Genomic DNA, 17,287 nt, shown 5'->3' on the forward strand with positions numbered 1-17,287 from the left:
GCCCAACCCTGTCCTTGTCCCAGGAGCCTGCTCTCAGGCTGGAAGGTTGTTGCCAAGACCAAGGACACATTGCATTTCTCTCCTTAGCCATCTCCACCCTCCTGCTGGATAACATGAGTAGAAGGCAGGACATCCTTACCGGGCCAGGCTGGATGGGGCAGAGGAGGGACCTGTGAAGTGGGAAGGAAGATGTGGGTTAGCAATGTGGTTGGAGTGAGCTGGGGAGCCAGGACTGACCTAGAGCTGTTGGGAAGCTGCACTGGAGGGTGGTTGTGACACCCCAGTGAATGGGGAGAAGACCTTTTGTAAGGCGTGTGGTCCCCTTCACGAGGGTGGGAATTTGGCATTGAAATATAAGGAGCAAGGCATTTCTGATTTGTCTTACAGCTCCTACAGATTGAGGTAAGCAATGGCTTTCGCAAGGTGTTGACATCAGACGGTCTCTTACAGATGAGTCACGGTGATGTGACATCTCATCCAGCCCGAGAGGCAGAGCCCAGAGTCCCTCCCGGTCCCCTCCTCCTCGTGCCATTGCACAGCAGGGAGGTCTCCGGGCTTCTTGGGAGGTCTCATCCCTCAGTCCATGATGCTCATCTCCTACGAGTTGGGTTTCCCTGCTCTCATGGTCTTGGTGGTGGCTGGAAGATGGGATTTCACTAACGATGGGGAAGCACCCCGGTAACGAGGTCCGAGGGACCGAGAGGGGCCATCTGTAAAACAAGGACGCCCACCCCAAGGAGATTAAACTGTTGTGTGGGATGCAGCAAAGGTAAATCCTGCCCGCAGGCTACAGGGGAAGAGGTAGTAATTAGTCCGCTTCAAGGAAAAAAAAAAATTAAAAATCTGGTTGTGAAGGCAGCGGGTTCTCTGCTAATTGCCCATCTGTTGGTTTATTAACCTTTTTCCTCAGGCGCAGGGAAACTCCTGCTCCCTCTGTCTTTTCAAAGGTCCCTTCCCAAAGGAGACCACCTGTGAGCAGCCAGACAGGAGGTCCCTCTTACTTGTTCTTAGATTTCCCATTAGAAATGTCCTTCTCCTAGGGTGGAACATCATAAAATCATTTAAAAAAAAAAACAACCCAAAACAAACCCAACCCCTCCTGCCTGACTTCATCTGCCGTGTCCCATTGCTGGTTACCAGTCTGATGGAGGAAGACTACGGAGGGAAATAGCGATACGTACCTCCTCTCGAGAAAACGGTGAAGCCCAGTATCACCAGCAAAATGAGCACTTTAATTCCCAGCGGCACAAAGATCAGGATCAGGAAGAAGGAGCTGTTGGATGCTTTGAATTTATAGAAGTACACGGCCCCCTCTGCTCTCCCGTGGCTGTTGACAGCAGTACAGGTGTATTTTCCATCGTGGGTCAGGTACCGGAGCTCCTTGGTGACGCGGTGGTTCATGCTGGTGATGGAGGTGAGGTTGCTGTAGGGTGGCCCGGTCCAGGTCAGAGCGGGCGCTGGCTCCCCCTCGGCAGTGCAGCGTGCCTGGAAGGTGCGATCCCCGTTGGAGCTGACGGTGATGTTGATGATCCTGGGGGCAGCTGCAGAAATCACAGCAGGAGAGGGAAAGTGCATCACATTTCAAAGGCAGGTCTAACACAATACACCTGGAACAAGAGCTTGGTCTTGGTGGACCCTCAGCATGTTATATCAGGGTAACGTCGGGATCAAACCTCCCCTTCCTTGTTTTTCTCGGCACTTTCTTTCCTTAGATGTCCCCACCCTGCCTATGTTGGATGGAGGTGCAAAGCCTGGGTGCGGGGGGATGTGTACTTTGCATTTTATCCCTGTAATGCCTTACACAATTTTCTGAGCTTCTGTCAACTTCAGCTGCCGTGACCTTCCATGGTGGCAGAAGGCAGAGGTGCCGTGCTGTAGCAGGGCAATCATCCATGAAGATGGGTTGCTTTCTGCAGCTACAGCCCAGTACCATCTGCGATGTAGGCAGAGGTGCAGCTGGTGACCTTTTCGGACTGGCTGCTTCTCCACATCGTCCAGGACAAGGCAACCACAGTGCTCTCCTGCAAGCGTCTCTTGGCTGTTTCCTTGGTCTCCGACCTCCAGAGCACACATGGAGAGATCCATTTGTGCGAGCCCTTTGCTCGGTGCCTGAGACTTGCCAGATTTGGCAAATTATTGTCAGGGAACATTTCCACTCTCTGCAACAACCTATTTTTGATGTTTTCCTCCAACCCTGTAGTGACCACCCAACAGCTGGTGTAGGTTCCTGGTTGATCTGCCGTAGCACACCAATCCCGAGACAGGGCCACTAATTTTGTATCCTGTGTTTGTAGCATATGGGATTGTGTAACTGAAAGAAGAGTGGTAAAGATCATTTGGGGGATGCAAAACATTAAGAGAGCCACTGTTGAACACGTCGTCTTTGGTCTGGTCTGCTAAGGAAGTGTAGCTGATATGAGCAAGCTTGTCTTATCCATTGGTCCTCTCCTCTTGGACCTGTTGGCCCATTTCATGCATTTGGTTCCTAAAGGTATTGTGAAAACTGAAGGGAACTAAATGAGTGTCCTCATGGAGGAAAAGCAGGAGTTCAATATTTACCTTATTTTTTGACAGACTGGACAGCAAATGCATAGCTTGCAACCACCTACAGCACGTCTTCCCCCTTGTCTGTGTAACGCAGGAGGGGTTTGAGGCTGGAGGACTGATCTGTAAGAAAGCTAGCTGTGTTAGTTCTCGTGTGTCTGCGTGTTTTGGTGTTTAAATTAACCGTTTAAGCAGTATTTAACCTCTCCCATTTATACTATCGGGGCCCACTCCCAAAGCGGGGTGCAGCCTGGGTATCGTATCTGCTTACGTTACCATTCCTCTGGTGTTAAAATCCAGGCAGCCCCTGAGGGACAGATCTTGCTGCCATCCTGCCCTGGTCATGCTGTGTGTAGGAGCTGCTCCAAGTGAAGGAGAGCCTTGACTACGCAGAAGTTCTCAAGAAGTAACCGAGCTCATCCTCAGGTCCCGTCTGGACGCCGTCAGTCTCACTTCACAAGGAATATCATCCGACGCACGGCACCTTTGCATTTATGGGTAAGGTCTAAGTCTCTTCCCGAGACCACCCGGGTCTCCTACTGTTCCCTCGATCTGCAAGCGCTCCCGGGGAGATAGGATTAGCGCTTTCCTGAACGGGGTCTTCTTATCACCGAACGCTGGGTCTGAACAAAGCACGTCGCAGCCCAGGGGTGCGTTCGGCACAGCCGGGACTGTGTGGTCCGTGCCGGAGACTCACCCCTGCTTGCTCTGCTGTGCTGAGCAGCTCTAAAAGGAGGTGTTTTTTCAGCCGTGTTATTCAGCTGGCAGAGCAAAGGAGCCCTGCTGCAGCGATGAGCTCTTGCGTTGGGTTTCTGTACGATGAGCAGCGTGTGGGCTTCGGTGGGAGCTGATGTGTGATTTGGAGACTCCGATTTCAGCTGCTGTGTGGTTCATCTCTCTGCTTTTCTCCCCTCCCCTGTGTCTATTTAGGCCACAGGCTCCGCATGAAGGAGCGACACCCTGCGAACGTCCATCCGACAGCTATCGCAATGGGTCCCAAGCTTATTTGGGAATCCACATGTCACTTCCATGCAGACGTTCACCCCGTGGATGGACTTCTCACCTTGTGCGACTGTTGTCTAGTGTTGCCTCAAAGGTGCTTTGCCGTGTGGCTGTTGCCCCTGTGGTTTCTAAGTGGTCCCTTGGCAAAGACTGGAGGAGCCTGAGACCGTGTGCTCTCCAGAGGGACGGGATCGGGTGTGCGTGATCGAGCTAAGTGTGACCATGGCAGCTGGAGATCCTGCTTTCAGCCACATATTGGTAAGAGCTCAGGTGTTTGTTTTTTTTTTTTTTTCCTCAGGATTCAGAACAGTGTTTCAGCCCAAGCTGGAGACAGTAAGAACCTTCAAGAGGAGGTGAAGCTCCTCCTTATGTCCTCTAATCTGGGTGTAGCTCAATGGTCAGGTGAGCCCAAGGATCTTTAGATGTTAACAGAGATGGCCAGCTCCCCAAGTTTGACATTTGTTGATTAGAGTTGGTTTTCAGGCTGTTTGTACTTAACCTTTCCTGCTCCAGAGGAGTTTGAGGCACATGAATGCTGGGTATCTTGTCTTCCCAAACCCCTGGTACCATCCAGGTCTGCTTGTGCTCACATTTGCTAACACATACTCAGCACCCCGGGCTCTCCAGTTTAAATCCTGGTAACAAGGACATCTTTTACTCCACCCCATGGGCTGCTGACCCCTCTCTGCTGCCTGCACAGATCCTGTGCTACAGGGACAAAGTGGGATCATAGAATCACAGAATGGTTTGGGTTGGACCGCACCTTTAAAGGTCATCTAGTCCAAGCCCTCTGCAATGAGCAGGGATGCCCAGGACTCATCTGGTTCTTACCCCGGCAGCCAGAGCCTGGCTCTTTCCTTACCGGTTTTGTTCCTATTCCCATCCTTGCGCTGTGCACACCACCTCATACTGGAAGGCTGCAGAAGACAATGAGTATTCCCTGCCCAAATGTTACAAATTACCCCCAGAGCTGGAAAAGCTGACCCTTTGGAAGACTATCTCAGGTCAACTTCTGTTACCATCTCATCAGTTTCCACATCTCGTGGCTCTCGCTTCCCTACGGGGTGGCTTTGCCTCCTTTGGCTCGCGTGCCCTCTTACCAATCAAATGCAGCTGGCTGCAGAAGACAATGAGTATTCCCTGCCCAAATGTTACAAATTACCCCCAGAGCTGGAAAAGCTGACCCTTTGGAAGACTATCTCAGGTCAACTTCTGTTACCATCTCATCAGTTTCCACATCTCGTGGCTCTCGCTTCCCTACGGGGTGGCTTTGCCTCCTTTGGCTCGCGTGCCCTCTTACCAATCAAATGCAGCTTTATACAACTCCACCCGGCAGAAGTATCTCTCGCTGTCGCTCCAGGTCAGATTGTCAATCCTGATGGAAAGGTCCTTGTACCGAGGGTTGCCAAGTAGTTTGTACTTGTTTTTGTAGCTGATGGCAGTCTTGCAGAGCTCGCTGGTGCTCTGACTAACGCACTTGAAAACTATCGTGCCGTTGTAAGGTTCCTTGATCCTCCAAATGGCGGTGAGGGTCCGGTCAAATGTTTTGTAGGGGTGTGTGAAAGTACAGGGCAGGATAACCATCTTCCCAAGTTCGCCAGTAACATCAGACGGGACATGAACGGACCAGCCATTGGACTGCACACCTAGAAGCCAAAAGAGATGATCAAGATTGATTTATATGGAGTGTTTAAGAGGGAAATTGGGCATCCTTCCTGCACCTGCTGTGTTGTTGCTCAGAAAATGGATGCTCTGTTCCCTTGGTGGGCCCTGTGCTGTCCTTCTTGCTGATGACTTGCAGATGATTACATAGCCCAGTTACGGTGGCTAGATATGGTACCAGTCTGCAGCTAAGCTCAGGGGACTGACTAGCTCATGTTGAAAGTGATTTAATTCCTAAGCAGGCCTTTTGTTTGTAAAGTGAACAATAACATCTTAAGTTGTTTAACACAGTCTTTTGCAGTTAACAGACATTTATGTGCTTGGAGGAACAGACTTCTTTTTTATTTAAAAAAAAAAAAAGAAAAAAGCTAAAAAGAAAAGTTTTGCATGTATTCAGAGATCTGGTGGCTTTAGGCACTGAAATGCAGTAACTGTCGCAGCCCTGTATCTGAGTGCATGCACACACACGCTCCTATGTACGTTGTGCTATTTGTTACACTAATCAGTTGGTGGCTGCGTTACCCCTGGGGAAGGCAGTAATAGCTGATGCTCTAACGCTCCATGCTGCTACCATCACGAAGTAGCATCTTATTCGTAAGACGCGACAGGATCTGAATAAAGACTTGGGGATACTCATCGTACAAGGACTGGTGAGAACGGGCAAGTTCCCTGTATCAGCTCCTGTGGTAGGAAGGAGGATGCCCTTGACAGTGAAGCAAGCATCTCGCTGTTAGCAGAGGGGGTTGTCACTACGTGGACTCTAGCTGCCAGTATCTTCCCAGGCAGGCCTCGTCCTGGTGTCACGGTGAGGAAAATCGGGAGTTTTCCAGCTGAGATGTCACAAACGGTTAGGATTTTGCTCTCTTGGCCAAATTGGGTCACAGTAAATCCTAGCGCAGTCTGGGGAACTGAACCTCACTGCCACCAGACCCAGTCTCATTGTTTCTGTCCAGTGATGAAAACAGCCTTCACCTGAAGGACGCTCCCCACCTTGGAAGTATATAGGGAAAACTCAACCTCTCATCTGTTTCCCTTCCCCAGGAACCAACAGCATCAACAAACAGCACCTATAGGCAGTGCTTTCCATATAGATATGTGTGTCTACCCACTGTCTTGCTAACTGCAACAGCTGTAGCAGCAGATTGTGGCTTTGGGAACGTCTGTGGCTATGTTCCTGTCTTATAAAACTCACTTGATGGCTTCATTAAACCAGGAGCTTTCCCCTCAATAGCTCAGAATAACTGTGAAAAATGTAAAGGCGTCCTGTAAATAATTGCCACCCATCCCCGGTCTAGCTGACTTCACTGTGGTCTATGGGTATTCAGCTGTCGGGTTAATCGTGTAAACTCAAAGATAAGATTTGTTGCTGGTTCATATATCTGTCCTCCATAATATTTGACAAATACCTCAGTGGCGGTGCAGCTCGTATTAATCTATTGTGCGCTACACAATGGACAAAGGCCAACGTAGGACCGGTTCTCTGCCATTAAGTTAATCTGGAATCAGCGCCAAGCCGGTATTTTGATTACCGAGATCTGGAGTCGGGCTGCCTTGTCATTCATTATAACTATACGAGTACCTTTTGCAGCCTAGGTAATCTAATACACAAGGCTACATGGCCACAGGGGCTCCAGGAAGCTCATGGACTTTGAACATAAGGACCTGGCAGTGAAAACAAAAAATGCTGTTGCTTTCTAGATTATTTCATGTTATTTTGTTTATTTTACAGCATGTCACTGTAACCCTTGCTTTTGGAGAGCTGCAGATAATGTGCTTTTGAGTACATGATTTGCTTTTCTCTGCCACCTTTTTGGTTTGCATTTTTTAAAAATCTTAAGCAAAGAACGTTATTTTTAGCACTTAAACGTCCCCTTGCCTTCCGCAGGGGAAATAATGTTAAAAATAAGTGCTTCTAATGTCACCAGCTCCACCCATTTCTATGGAAACCTAGTTTGCCTAGGTTATGAGTGGAGGGAGTTATCAGCATCTTCTGTATAATTTAACCTTAACCTTAAAGCTTCAGCATGGTAGGTCTTCCGTGTCTTCCTCTTGCTAATATCCAGCCTCCATTTGTTCTGGGATTGAAACTCTCACAAGAAACAGAGAAGGTCGTAGGCAAATAGCCTATACACCTTACATGAGGGAACTCCTGAAAGGAGTTGCCAGGTCAGTGTATCTGCTAGTTGTCAATGGAAAGGTCATGAAGACAAGATCAAGAGCTGGAGACCACCACAGACACTAGCCTTGCTCTAGCAAACACTGTTTGACAGTATATCTAAGCAAATCCCATTGAGTTTAATGGAACTCAAGTGCATACTTGAAGTTAAACGTGAGCTTAAGTGCTCAGTGGAACCGGAGCAAATTAAGTTGTTGCATAATAATTCCTAGGAACGCGAAAGAACAGTTCTGGGTGGGGATGGAAATGCTGCATCCAACTGCCAATGCAGGGGAAAAGTTAGATGAAGATGAACTCCCTGCACAAGTTAAAAAAGCAAAAAATGCAAAAAAAAAAAAAAACCCAAGCCAAAGACCTCTCTGACAATTGCAGAGTCAAGCCTTTGAGTTTTTCCAATATTCTCACATGCACCTGGAATTTCAGGATCCTTTTAAGCAACACGATGGATGGTGCAATTCTTGGAGTGTTTATTGTACCAGGCAATTCCCCTGGCACTTTGACCAGAGTGAGAAGAAAAGCCCTGATCAGACAGGGATTCGTAGCAAGCTCAGAACTCACCCTTCCTGGAGATATGAAGGAGGTACAGAAGAAAGAAACCGAACTCTTTCATGCTTGACGTTCTCCACTGAGGTGTATCAGCAAACCAGAACAGTCTCTACTACATCTGAGCTGCTGCTCTCGAAGTCACAAAAGGTTTTTCCAGGGATGGAAGAAGTTGTGGTTTTCCTCTCCTAGGAGGGAATGAGTTGTCTAGCTGAACCAGCTCTGGATTCGGATATTAATAGTTTTGTGGTCAGTCATGTGAAAAATCCAAGAGAGGGAATCAGAGTATTACCATTTTCCATCTAAAAGAAGGGGACTGCAGATTAGGGCTGCAAACACCCACTCCATGTGTGTGATGGTGCAAGAGGGGGACAGCTTTCAAGTGCTCCCAACTCACCGATCTGGAGGAAGTCCTTGCAATCTGCCTAAGGAGGTGGCAAGTGAGACCCTTGCTCTCCTGGCTTGAGGGAGTTCATCCTCCTGAACCCGGACCCTGCAAACCAACTGTGTTTTACCCCTTTGCTCACTGGCGGTTGTCATCCCACCCTCTTCTTTCAAAATCAGCTGAGCACTTGTGCCAAGGTTCAGCGGTGGAAGAGTGCTCTGGAGTCCTCTGGTACCCTGCTCTGTCCGGACTCCTGTGACCATTTTAGGGACATGGTTTAGTGGGCATGGTGGTGTTGGGTTAACGGTTGGACTTGATGATCTTAGAGGTCTTTTCCAACCTTTTCCAACCTTAATGATTCTATGATTCTATGACTCCAACGAGTTGCAAGTCATTCTCCTCCTTGTTGTTAACCTGAGTTTGAAATAAGCTAAGCTCCAGCTTTTGCCCAGAATCCTTGTGCAAATGCTCACCCTTTCCTTCTGGGCTTAGCTTTAGCAAACTTGCTCTGCAGTTTGCTAATCTGCAGAGCTCTGGGCTTGTGGAGTGCTGACCATGCTGCCCTCCACGTCATCTCCCATACAGTGATCCCGTGACGTTGTGAAGTTTAGCCAGCAGAGGTGCCAGGGCTCCCCTTTGCTCCCCACCTCTTAAACTCTCCGCATATGTTCCCTCCTTAACTTGCTGTGCAAAAGCTCCCAGAAGAGGGACTTGGAGATTTGGTTGTATTAAGTGTGTTTGCTGCTTTCTGAACTCCTTCTTTGTTCTGGTCACAGTTAGAGTTACTCTCCCGGTGTCTGTGAGGGGAGGGATTTCTGTTTTCCCAGACTTTTTGAAGGAGGCTCCGAGAGTACCTAGCTATTACTTACGGTGGCTTGGACCCGTGGCTACTCAGCAGAGGGTGGTATTATTTCAAATAATGACTTAGAGCCCTGTTCAGTCCCTATGCATGTCCTCCCAGAGCAAGAGAATCAGGACCCCGTGCTCTAACTGCTTTGCAAATTGCCCTTAATAGCTGTAAAAAATAATACAGCCATTGCCAGCAGAGAAACCTGAGGGCATGGGTGGTGGAAACAGTGAATAAGAGACCTGTGTCCTTATCCCATCTGTGTTATGTGTCTTTTCTGTGTACCTTCCCCATTTTCCTCCATATACTGTTTGATTTTATCTATTTGCGATGTAAACTTTTTGGTGTTGTGACTATCTTTAAGCATTTCACCCTTCTTGGCCCAGCAGGTCTCAGTGGATTGAAGTAAAAGATTAAAGTGAAATCCATGCTTAAAACATGTTGTTACAGTGAAGCATAAATGATCAATGTAAAGAATAGCTGCAGTTAACAGTTAGTATGAATCTCTCCCTATCTAATGTTTTACTCCAGCGTCTTCTAGACAAGCATCTGGTAAATCAATGCAGAAGTATGAATCCTTCAGGTTTTATCTCTAAGCTGATTTTATTTTCAGACCATGAGATAGCTATTTGCAAAGAAGCATTTTAATGTTTGAAAATGCAAAGTTGAAAATGTATAGCTGAAAATGTTTGCAAACTATTTGAATCAGCGAAAAAATTTTGTAAACGAAACCATCCATGGCTATATAATCCACAGACTCTGTTATCTGTGACTTTTTTTTCCAGGCCTGTGCTTAAATGGTATCCAAGATTTCTGTAAGGAGGGCTGCTTCTGGTCCAACACCAAAACCAGGCTGGCTTCCATATTCATCAAATTCTGTTTTTCTTCCTGGTAAATCTTTTTTAAGGGCTGTAGGTAATGACAGCAATTGTTACGATACTTTACTAATATCTTCCCTCAGTGCTTGTACAGAAGCAACAATCACGCATCCGGTCCCAGAGACATCCCAGTTTCTGGTGCTTTCCTGTGCTATGAAAATACACGGAATCTGGAGATAGAGAATGGAAATTCGTGGGTTTTCCCACTCAGAAAATGGATGAACCCATTTAAATAAAAAGAACCTGTAAATAAAAAACTGTAAATACAAGTAAGTAGCAATCGAGTGTAAGCCAGTGGCAATTTTTCAGCCAAGGATAGGGAGACATCTGCCCATCCTGCCAATGGTATGGCCAGTTCACAGTGTGCTTTTTGGCAGCTGAAGGGGAGTATCTCACATCCCCATCACCGTTACGGCGGCATCTGGTCCTGTGAATAGCAGTCCTGGGTTTTGAAGGTTACCTTTGAAAGATGGTACCGACTAAATCAAAGTGCCTTCAGCAAGTGCCAACATCAGCCTTTGCTCCCTGGACTTTGCCGCCTCTGTCTGCCCTGAAGCCAGGCGATGACCCCATGAGGTACTGAGAAAGGTGAGAGACGTATGGTGTCTGGGTGTTGCTTTGCCTACAGTAACTATGTGTGAGTGGCACTGTACGGATTAACCTACCATACCATATAGGTTGCAATTTACAGGTGCGATCTGATGGAGAAAGCACCGAAGGAGGGGAGAATGATGTTGAAATAAACTGATTGCGGTTGTCAGTGGCTGTATCTTGCTAATGCGAATGTTTTACTGGACCAGCGGCATTTCCCAGCTCCTTTTAACTTTTCCTAATTGGCCGACCTCTTCTTGTAGAGGTTGGCCTCTTGTAGAGCGTTCACCTCTCCTAACTCCCTGAGAAATTCCTGCAGCGTTTTGTGATGGATGGTTGACAAAACTTGCAGGGCGACCCAGAAGCATGCCAGGATGACTTCTTAGCAGGTGTGCCCTCTGTTCAGCGATACCCCTGCACCACATGCGTTGGCAGACCGCAACTTGTTAGCCGAGACCTTTGGACGTGCAAGAGGCTGCTCCATGCCACCTTGCACGCTTCTCCACTGACTGCCGTGTCAAACTGCTTCAATCTGAGCATCTGTCCGGTCTCGGGGGGTGGTGATGTGCACCCAGGTTGCAACATGTAGCTGGAGATGGGCACAGCAGAGCTCATGTCTATCGCTGAGGACCTCCACAATGAGCTTTTCTGTGTGGCTGTACCTGTGCTGATCACGCACCTGCTTATCCAAGGACCAGAGTGGAGCCGGTTGTTCCCCCTCCCTCCCTTTGGGTCTTAATTCCAGCTCCAAGGTTTTCTACTTCAGTGATTTCAGCAGCATGTGGAAGTCCTTCCCTAGTCCTTCAAGTGTGCCAATCTGCACGTGTTCAATGCAAAAGCCTTATGTTTTGTCAAATGTGGCACTCTTCCCTGAAGGGATTGGGTCTGTGAACTAGCTGGGAGGTGAAGTGCAGAGGCCAGAGGAATTTTCCCCCTGCCTGGTCTCTGCCAGCTGAGCAGGAGAAAGCTGAGCCATGCTGAGCTTCTCGGGGAGCTGCTGTGGGCTGCTGATCTCCCCTGTGCAACCACTTCATCCTCACCGAGCTGGAGGGAAAAAATAAAATCGACAGGTATACCTACAGTGCAAAGAAAGTAGAAGGGGTGGGAGAGATGGAGGGTGTCAAAGCCAGACACCGTTCCTGCTTCCTGGCACCGAGTGCCCGTTGCAGGGTATGGTCACCGCTGCGTCAAGCTCCTGCTGATCCACTTTGAATCTCTACAGGTTGGGTCTGTGGTGTTTGCTTAGCCCCTTACAAATGCTCCTGACCTGGGAAACCCTCCTGCCTGCCATATCATCGCTGCAAAGTCTTGGGCGGTTCCATCACCAAAGCTGCAGCGGCGAATTGATGGAGCAGCAGCAGGGGTGCTGGTGAGCCCTTGTTGCCTCTGGTGAATGTCAGCTAAAGAAAGTTAGATGTGTATTTGGGTGCGTTTCGCCTAGTGGGCAATTACTGTATGGAAAACATAGCTTGCATCTTATTATGGGCAGAGCATCATGGATGGAAAAAGAAATAGGAAGAGTCTGTCTGGTAACTTGTTGTCTGTTGACTTCTGCAGTCACATCCATGTATTGAGATGAAGAAGAGGTCTGATCTCCAGACCTGTGTGTTTCTGTCCCTGCTGCTGCCTGTACAAAGCCTCTGCTACGACCAGGAAGAACTGGGTTTGGGACACCTGAGGACAGACAGGGACGTGCTCAACTTTGCCCGTACCAAGGTAGGTCAAAACCATTGAGAGAATGAGCCTGGGGCCGTGATAACGCTCGTGCCTGCCTTCTCCAGGCAGCACTAGAGCTCAGGATAAGGCAATCTTTTGTTACAGCCTTGCAGAGTTGACAGTAGGGTTGTCTGATCTCAGTGCTGGGCTTGGTCCCAAGCTTAACCAACAGCGTAGATACACCTGATTTCATCACCGCTTTGCCCTGAAATGCCTGACGTGGCCATACAGAATGGCAACCCTAAGAGACCTTTGACTTGCAAGGGATATATGGCTACCTGCTTGATGGTAGCAACAGAAAGTTTTTTCAAACCAACGCTCCTCAGACCCAAGTGAGCTTACCAATTGCTGACTGTCCTCCCCTACCCTGGTCATCCTGTCGTCCAAATAAGCACCGAAGGTCTGGCCTTGTGTGACGCTGGGGTTAGTCTGAGCAAGGGAGTGAGCCAGCTGGCAAAACAGGGACACTAAACCTGTCCCTTAGCCTAATCCGAATGACGTGTCTGATTAAAGGCGCTTGAAACGCCACCAGAAGTCCCTGCCCACCCTTCCTACTGAAAGTGAGCCTGTGAAGATTTATGTGCTCTGTCTTTCCCCGCTGAATGAGCGCAGCTGGTGGTTTAAGAGATTTATGTTCCTTTAGCTGTGGATTTCATAGCTCTTCTCTGGGATGAGAGATGCATTCGCTGACGCTGCAGCTTGGGAAGGAGTGTGGGCTGGTTATATCCATCAGTCCACACACTATCTGAAGCAGGTCCTGAACTTTCCCTTGACACAACACTCTTGGCCAGTGAAGCAATGGGGCTGACGCATGGTCTGAGCTCTGGCCACCACCACCTCTGTGTGCTGTCTCACTTCGCAGGCTCAAAGCAGATTCAAAAGCACTTAGACTCGGATCTGCAGCAATGAATAGAAACGCACCTCTCTGGAAGTGGCTCTGCAGAATACCTCTCTACCTCTTGTTTTTACTCACGCCCTGCCTTGCCTGAGGTCCCGTACCCAGCCTCTCTAGACTGAAGTTTAGTGTGGCATCCTCTCTGAGAAACATACCATTCTGTTGTCCTTTGTCCTTCCTAATGTCTGATAGTCTATAGTGTTTCATTGATCCAGATGCAAAATATAACTGTGATGTCATTGGTGTTTTTTTTTTTTTCTTTTTCTTTTTTTTTTTTTAACTTTCAAGCTGTCGTGTATCTGAATTGTGATTAAGGCCTGGACCGATCAGCCATTTCCCCTTGCTCACTGGCAAACTTGAGCTGAATTTCTCCTCTTGCCATTATCTGCCACTGTACAGCTCAAAGTGCTTTGATTGCTCCTCAGCTCACCCAAGTGTCAACCACAGGTTTTCCATCCTGCCTGGATATCTCGCCATCATGCTTGCTCTCAAATATAGCCCACCATGTGTTTGAAAGTGATGGCTTTCAAGGGGGGGTTGAATGGCCAGAGGAGACCACTGCACCATCTAATCTGACCTGGTATATAAATTCTAGTATAACATAGATTGTTTTCATCCATTTGCTTCTGAACTGAATTCCAAAACTTGGATTGGTACTGAAATACCATGTGTGGTAGGAAGGAATGAGGAAACAGCGCCCGCAGCCCCTGCCCAGCCACACTGGGCAAGCGTGGGAGGAAAGGTGAGTTGCAGATGTGAAGCCAAGCTGTTGAGGTAACAAATGAGGCAAGGCTGAGTGATCACTCCTTCCAACGAACTGTGTCTGGAGGCAATATTCTTTGACAGCCTTGACCTGATTGTCCCAGGATTGCCTACATTGCAGTTAAATCTGCAGCTGAGTCATAGGCAGAGGCAAGTGTGTTTTGAGGGCATTGTAGACACTTTTGCCCCTACGGGGACCACTGCAAATAATTTTTATAGGTAGCTCATAACCTGAATGAAGGGTAGGCAGTGTCAGTACTATTGAAAGAGGAAACCTTTATTTGAATTCTTGGCAGAGCCTGTCAGTGCAATATCAGCTCCTTTCTAGCTGGGACAGGAATTAGGTGCGATGAAGGCAGCAACTTTCCTTGCCTTGATGGAGCGACCGGCCCCTGGAAGAGCCGGGAGAAGGAATCATTTTTGCTCTCTATGGCAGGAGTTCCCCAGAAAACAGGTTGAAGATGGGATTGTGTTGCTATTTTATCTTAACTCGGGGTTGTTCTTCTAGAGTTCAGTTTGCTCAGTGGGTGCGATATTTTGATGGATGCAGGCAACAATGCTAAATAGGACATATCGATAAAGTAATACTTTACCCTCTACCCTCACCTCAGGAAACATTTCTGGTAGTAAATGGAACATTGAGTGGCAATAAATGGCAAACTGTTTTGAGCACATCTCCAGCATGCTCAATCCTGCCTTCAAACCATGACACTAGTGCATGTCTGTGTTGGTAGGTGCCCAAAGCTGGCAGTTTTTCTTTCTGTGTTGTTGGTACTGGGATCTGCTGGGTCAGAAGGTCCCAGCGATGGAAGTGCCAGGAAGAGACATGTGAGTTGTAGCATATTAAGGCATTTACTTTTGCTTTCTCTGGTCTTGATAACACAGAAGTATTCACAAACAGCCAGTGCTAACATTTCCAGGCCAATGGAACCTTTACTTAATTGCACTATTGCCATAACCTCATATGGCCCTGTAGATACCAAGTGAGATAAGGCCCCCGCCTAGGGGAGCTCACACTCATTAACAGTGATGGATTATGACATTGACTCCTGGGATGAAGATCAGAGGCTGATAAGGCGGAGGAGAAGTGTTATGGGGAGTGCATTGTTCTTATCAGTTCTCACCACTCACGGGGTTGAAGCAAACAATAGATCAATTTACATCACCCTGCTCACAACCACGTGTGCAAGTGGCTGTTGGACTCACCGGCAGGACCGTGTTGAAAGCTCAGTGTTCCTGCCCAGGCAAGATTAGAAAATGAAGTTGTGCTGGAGGAGAGAAGCTGCTTGACAAAGAGGTGGCAAAGTGAGGGAAGCTGAGGAAGTGTGGTGGGAAAGTGGGGTGAAGAAGAGATGCAACTTGGGGTTGGGCAAAGACAATGCTACAGTGTTGGAGAAGAGCACAGCATGGGGGATGAGGGGAGGATGGCCCTACCACGAGGTGGACATTTCCATACAGTCATTTCTCTCCTCTCCAACCTTGAATCCCCTTTATGGTTTGTGACTTTTGGTCATGGTCCCTTTTGAAAGAGGTTGCCTTAAAGCACAGTAGGGTGGAGCCAGGGCATCAGCAAGATGAAATTTGGTCATGCTGCAAGGTAAATAAAATACCAGTAGTCTAAAGCTGGGAATCGGGTAAAGCAGGTGGGGAGGGGAGCATGCTGGTTAGGAGTGGATGTGATGAATGGAACGAGCAGTTATGGCACTTCTTGGCAGGCAGGGCAGGCAGGTTTCTCACAAATCCCTGCTTCTCACGTGATGTCTTCAGAAACCTTAGCCAAGTTAACTAGGAGGCTCTGCAGTCCCTGAAGGCAAACTCTTCCTGGGGTTTCCACAAACTGTTGGGTTGGGAGTGAGCTTATCTTGGTGTGTTTGAAAACGGCTGTGCCTTGTTGCAGCATGTCCTTAAGTACCTGAAGAGTTAAAAATACGTGACCCTAGATTGCCCATATTGTAGTTTCCAGCAGTAGAAGAGAAAAGAAGATTTCTCTTTCTATTAGGGAGCTGGGTGACTAAGGCCATCCACGGGTAGGCTTTCATGGAGTAGACTGCAGGTGACTGGGTCATACGGAGGGGTTTTGATCTAGCCCATGTTGGTGAAACAGAGCCAAGTCCTTGTAGGCAAAAGGCATTACTCTGTTATAGATAATCGTATTGTAGAAAGATTAGTCCATGATTTAGTAAGGGAAGGAAGAACAGACATGTGCGTCCTCTGAGGCGCAATCAGTCATTTGCCTGTCAGGCTTGATTATTTTGATTAAGCCTTTGGCCCTTTTTCTCTGAGTGTGTAAACGATTCTCAGTTATCCTTTGAATGCTTTTGGATGGGTTCCCAGAAGAACTTAAATCCTGGATGGCTTTGTGACATGTCTGAAAGCAGCTGTCTTCTCCAGCATGGTATGTGGTTGCCTCTCCCATGATCAGGAGAGACCTGGCTATGTGTATTTGAGGAGCACATGAACAACCCCACGTGTGTAAAGTCAGAGCTGTTTGGGTGCATTTCTTTCGTTGCTTGCTCACAGCTTCATCTAAAAGCACAGGTTTCTGCAAGTCTTACAAATAGCCATCAGTCTTTGAAAGGACAATGGAACAAACGAACATGCAAAACTCGCCGGCGTGATTATCCGTCACATCCCAAATGGGACCTTTCTTACCTCCTTAGCTTTATTACGTAAATCTGCAACATACAGGTTAGCGGCCTCCTCTGGGAGAAGGATTGTTGTAAGGACAATGTCCCTGCACAGCATTCTTGCTGACATTCCTCCTCTGCTATGGTAGGCTTCAAAAGTCCTTGACCTGCCGTGTGCTCTAGCTTGAAGGGTGGCACTGGTTTTGCCTGGCTGGTCTATGCGAGTCTTGTGGATTCCTGCTTGTTTGCAGAATTGCCACCCTGGGAGGCAGTGAAATGCTTACAGCTGTGGTTTTCGGCTATACTGGAAAGGAGCTGATGGGCGGTTTGACTTGCTGTGAAGGACCGTTCCACAAGGTCCCAGCAGAGTTTAGGCTGAAGCTATGAATAATGCATCCCTCTTGTGTAATTCCTTCTTTGGCTCCTGCTGCTTGTTTGTGCTCAAGATGAGAGACAACTTCAGCTTCCAGGAGGTACCAGTCAGGGGAAAGTTTTTCTTCTGGAATTTTCATTGCAGGCAAAATATAAAACATTTCTGTACTAAAGAAAAAAAAAAAACAACAACTTTCTGTATTCAGTGGAGAAAATCTGAATGTCTTAATCCAACTGAGCCGATTTCTCAAGCACATTTGGTGTAACTTATTTCTGTGACACCCCTC

The 17,287-nt window shown here is 47.9% G+C and overlaps 1 protein-coding gene across 1 annotated transcript in view; it reads right to left on the minus strand.

Moving 5' to 3' along the window:
• The window catches only part of SIGLEC15 (sialic acid binding Ig-like lectin 15), a gene marked incomplete at its 3' end in the record, with an annotated part of 7,269 nt that extends 1,424 nt beyond the window's left edge, over positions 1–5,845 (minus strand). Inside the window, exons 1-4 of the mRNA XM_009577783.1 lie at positions 5,731–5,845; positions 4,847–5,192; positions 1,931–2,058; positions 1,182–1,541 (exon numbers count right to left, since the gene is read on the minus strand). Coding sequence (XP_009576078.1) covers positions 1,182–1,541; positions 1,931–2,058; positions 4,847–5,192; positions 5,731–5,845 — 949 coding nt within the window. The remainder of the gene's footprint in view (positions 1–1,181; positions 1,542–1,930; positions 2,059–4,846; positions 5,193–5,730) is intronic.
• Between the last annotated feature and the right edge of the window lie 11,442 nt (positions 5,846–17,287).

Source organism: Fulmarus glacialis, unplaced genomic scaffold (assembly GCF_000690835.1).
Source record: "Fulmarus glacialis isolate BGI_N327 unplaced genomic scaffold, ASM69083v1 scaffold1755, whole genome shotgun sequence".
NCBI classification, from domain to species: domain Eukaryota; kingdom Metazoa; phylum Chordata; class Aves; order Procellariiformes; family Procellariidae; genus Fulmarus; species Fulmarus glacialis.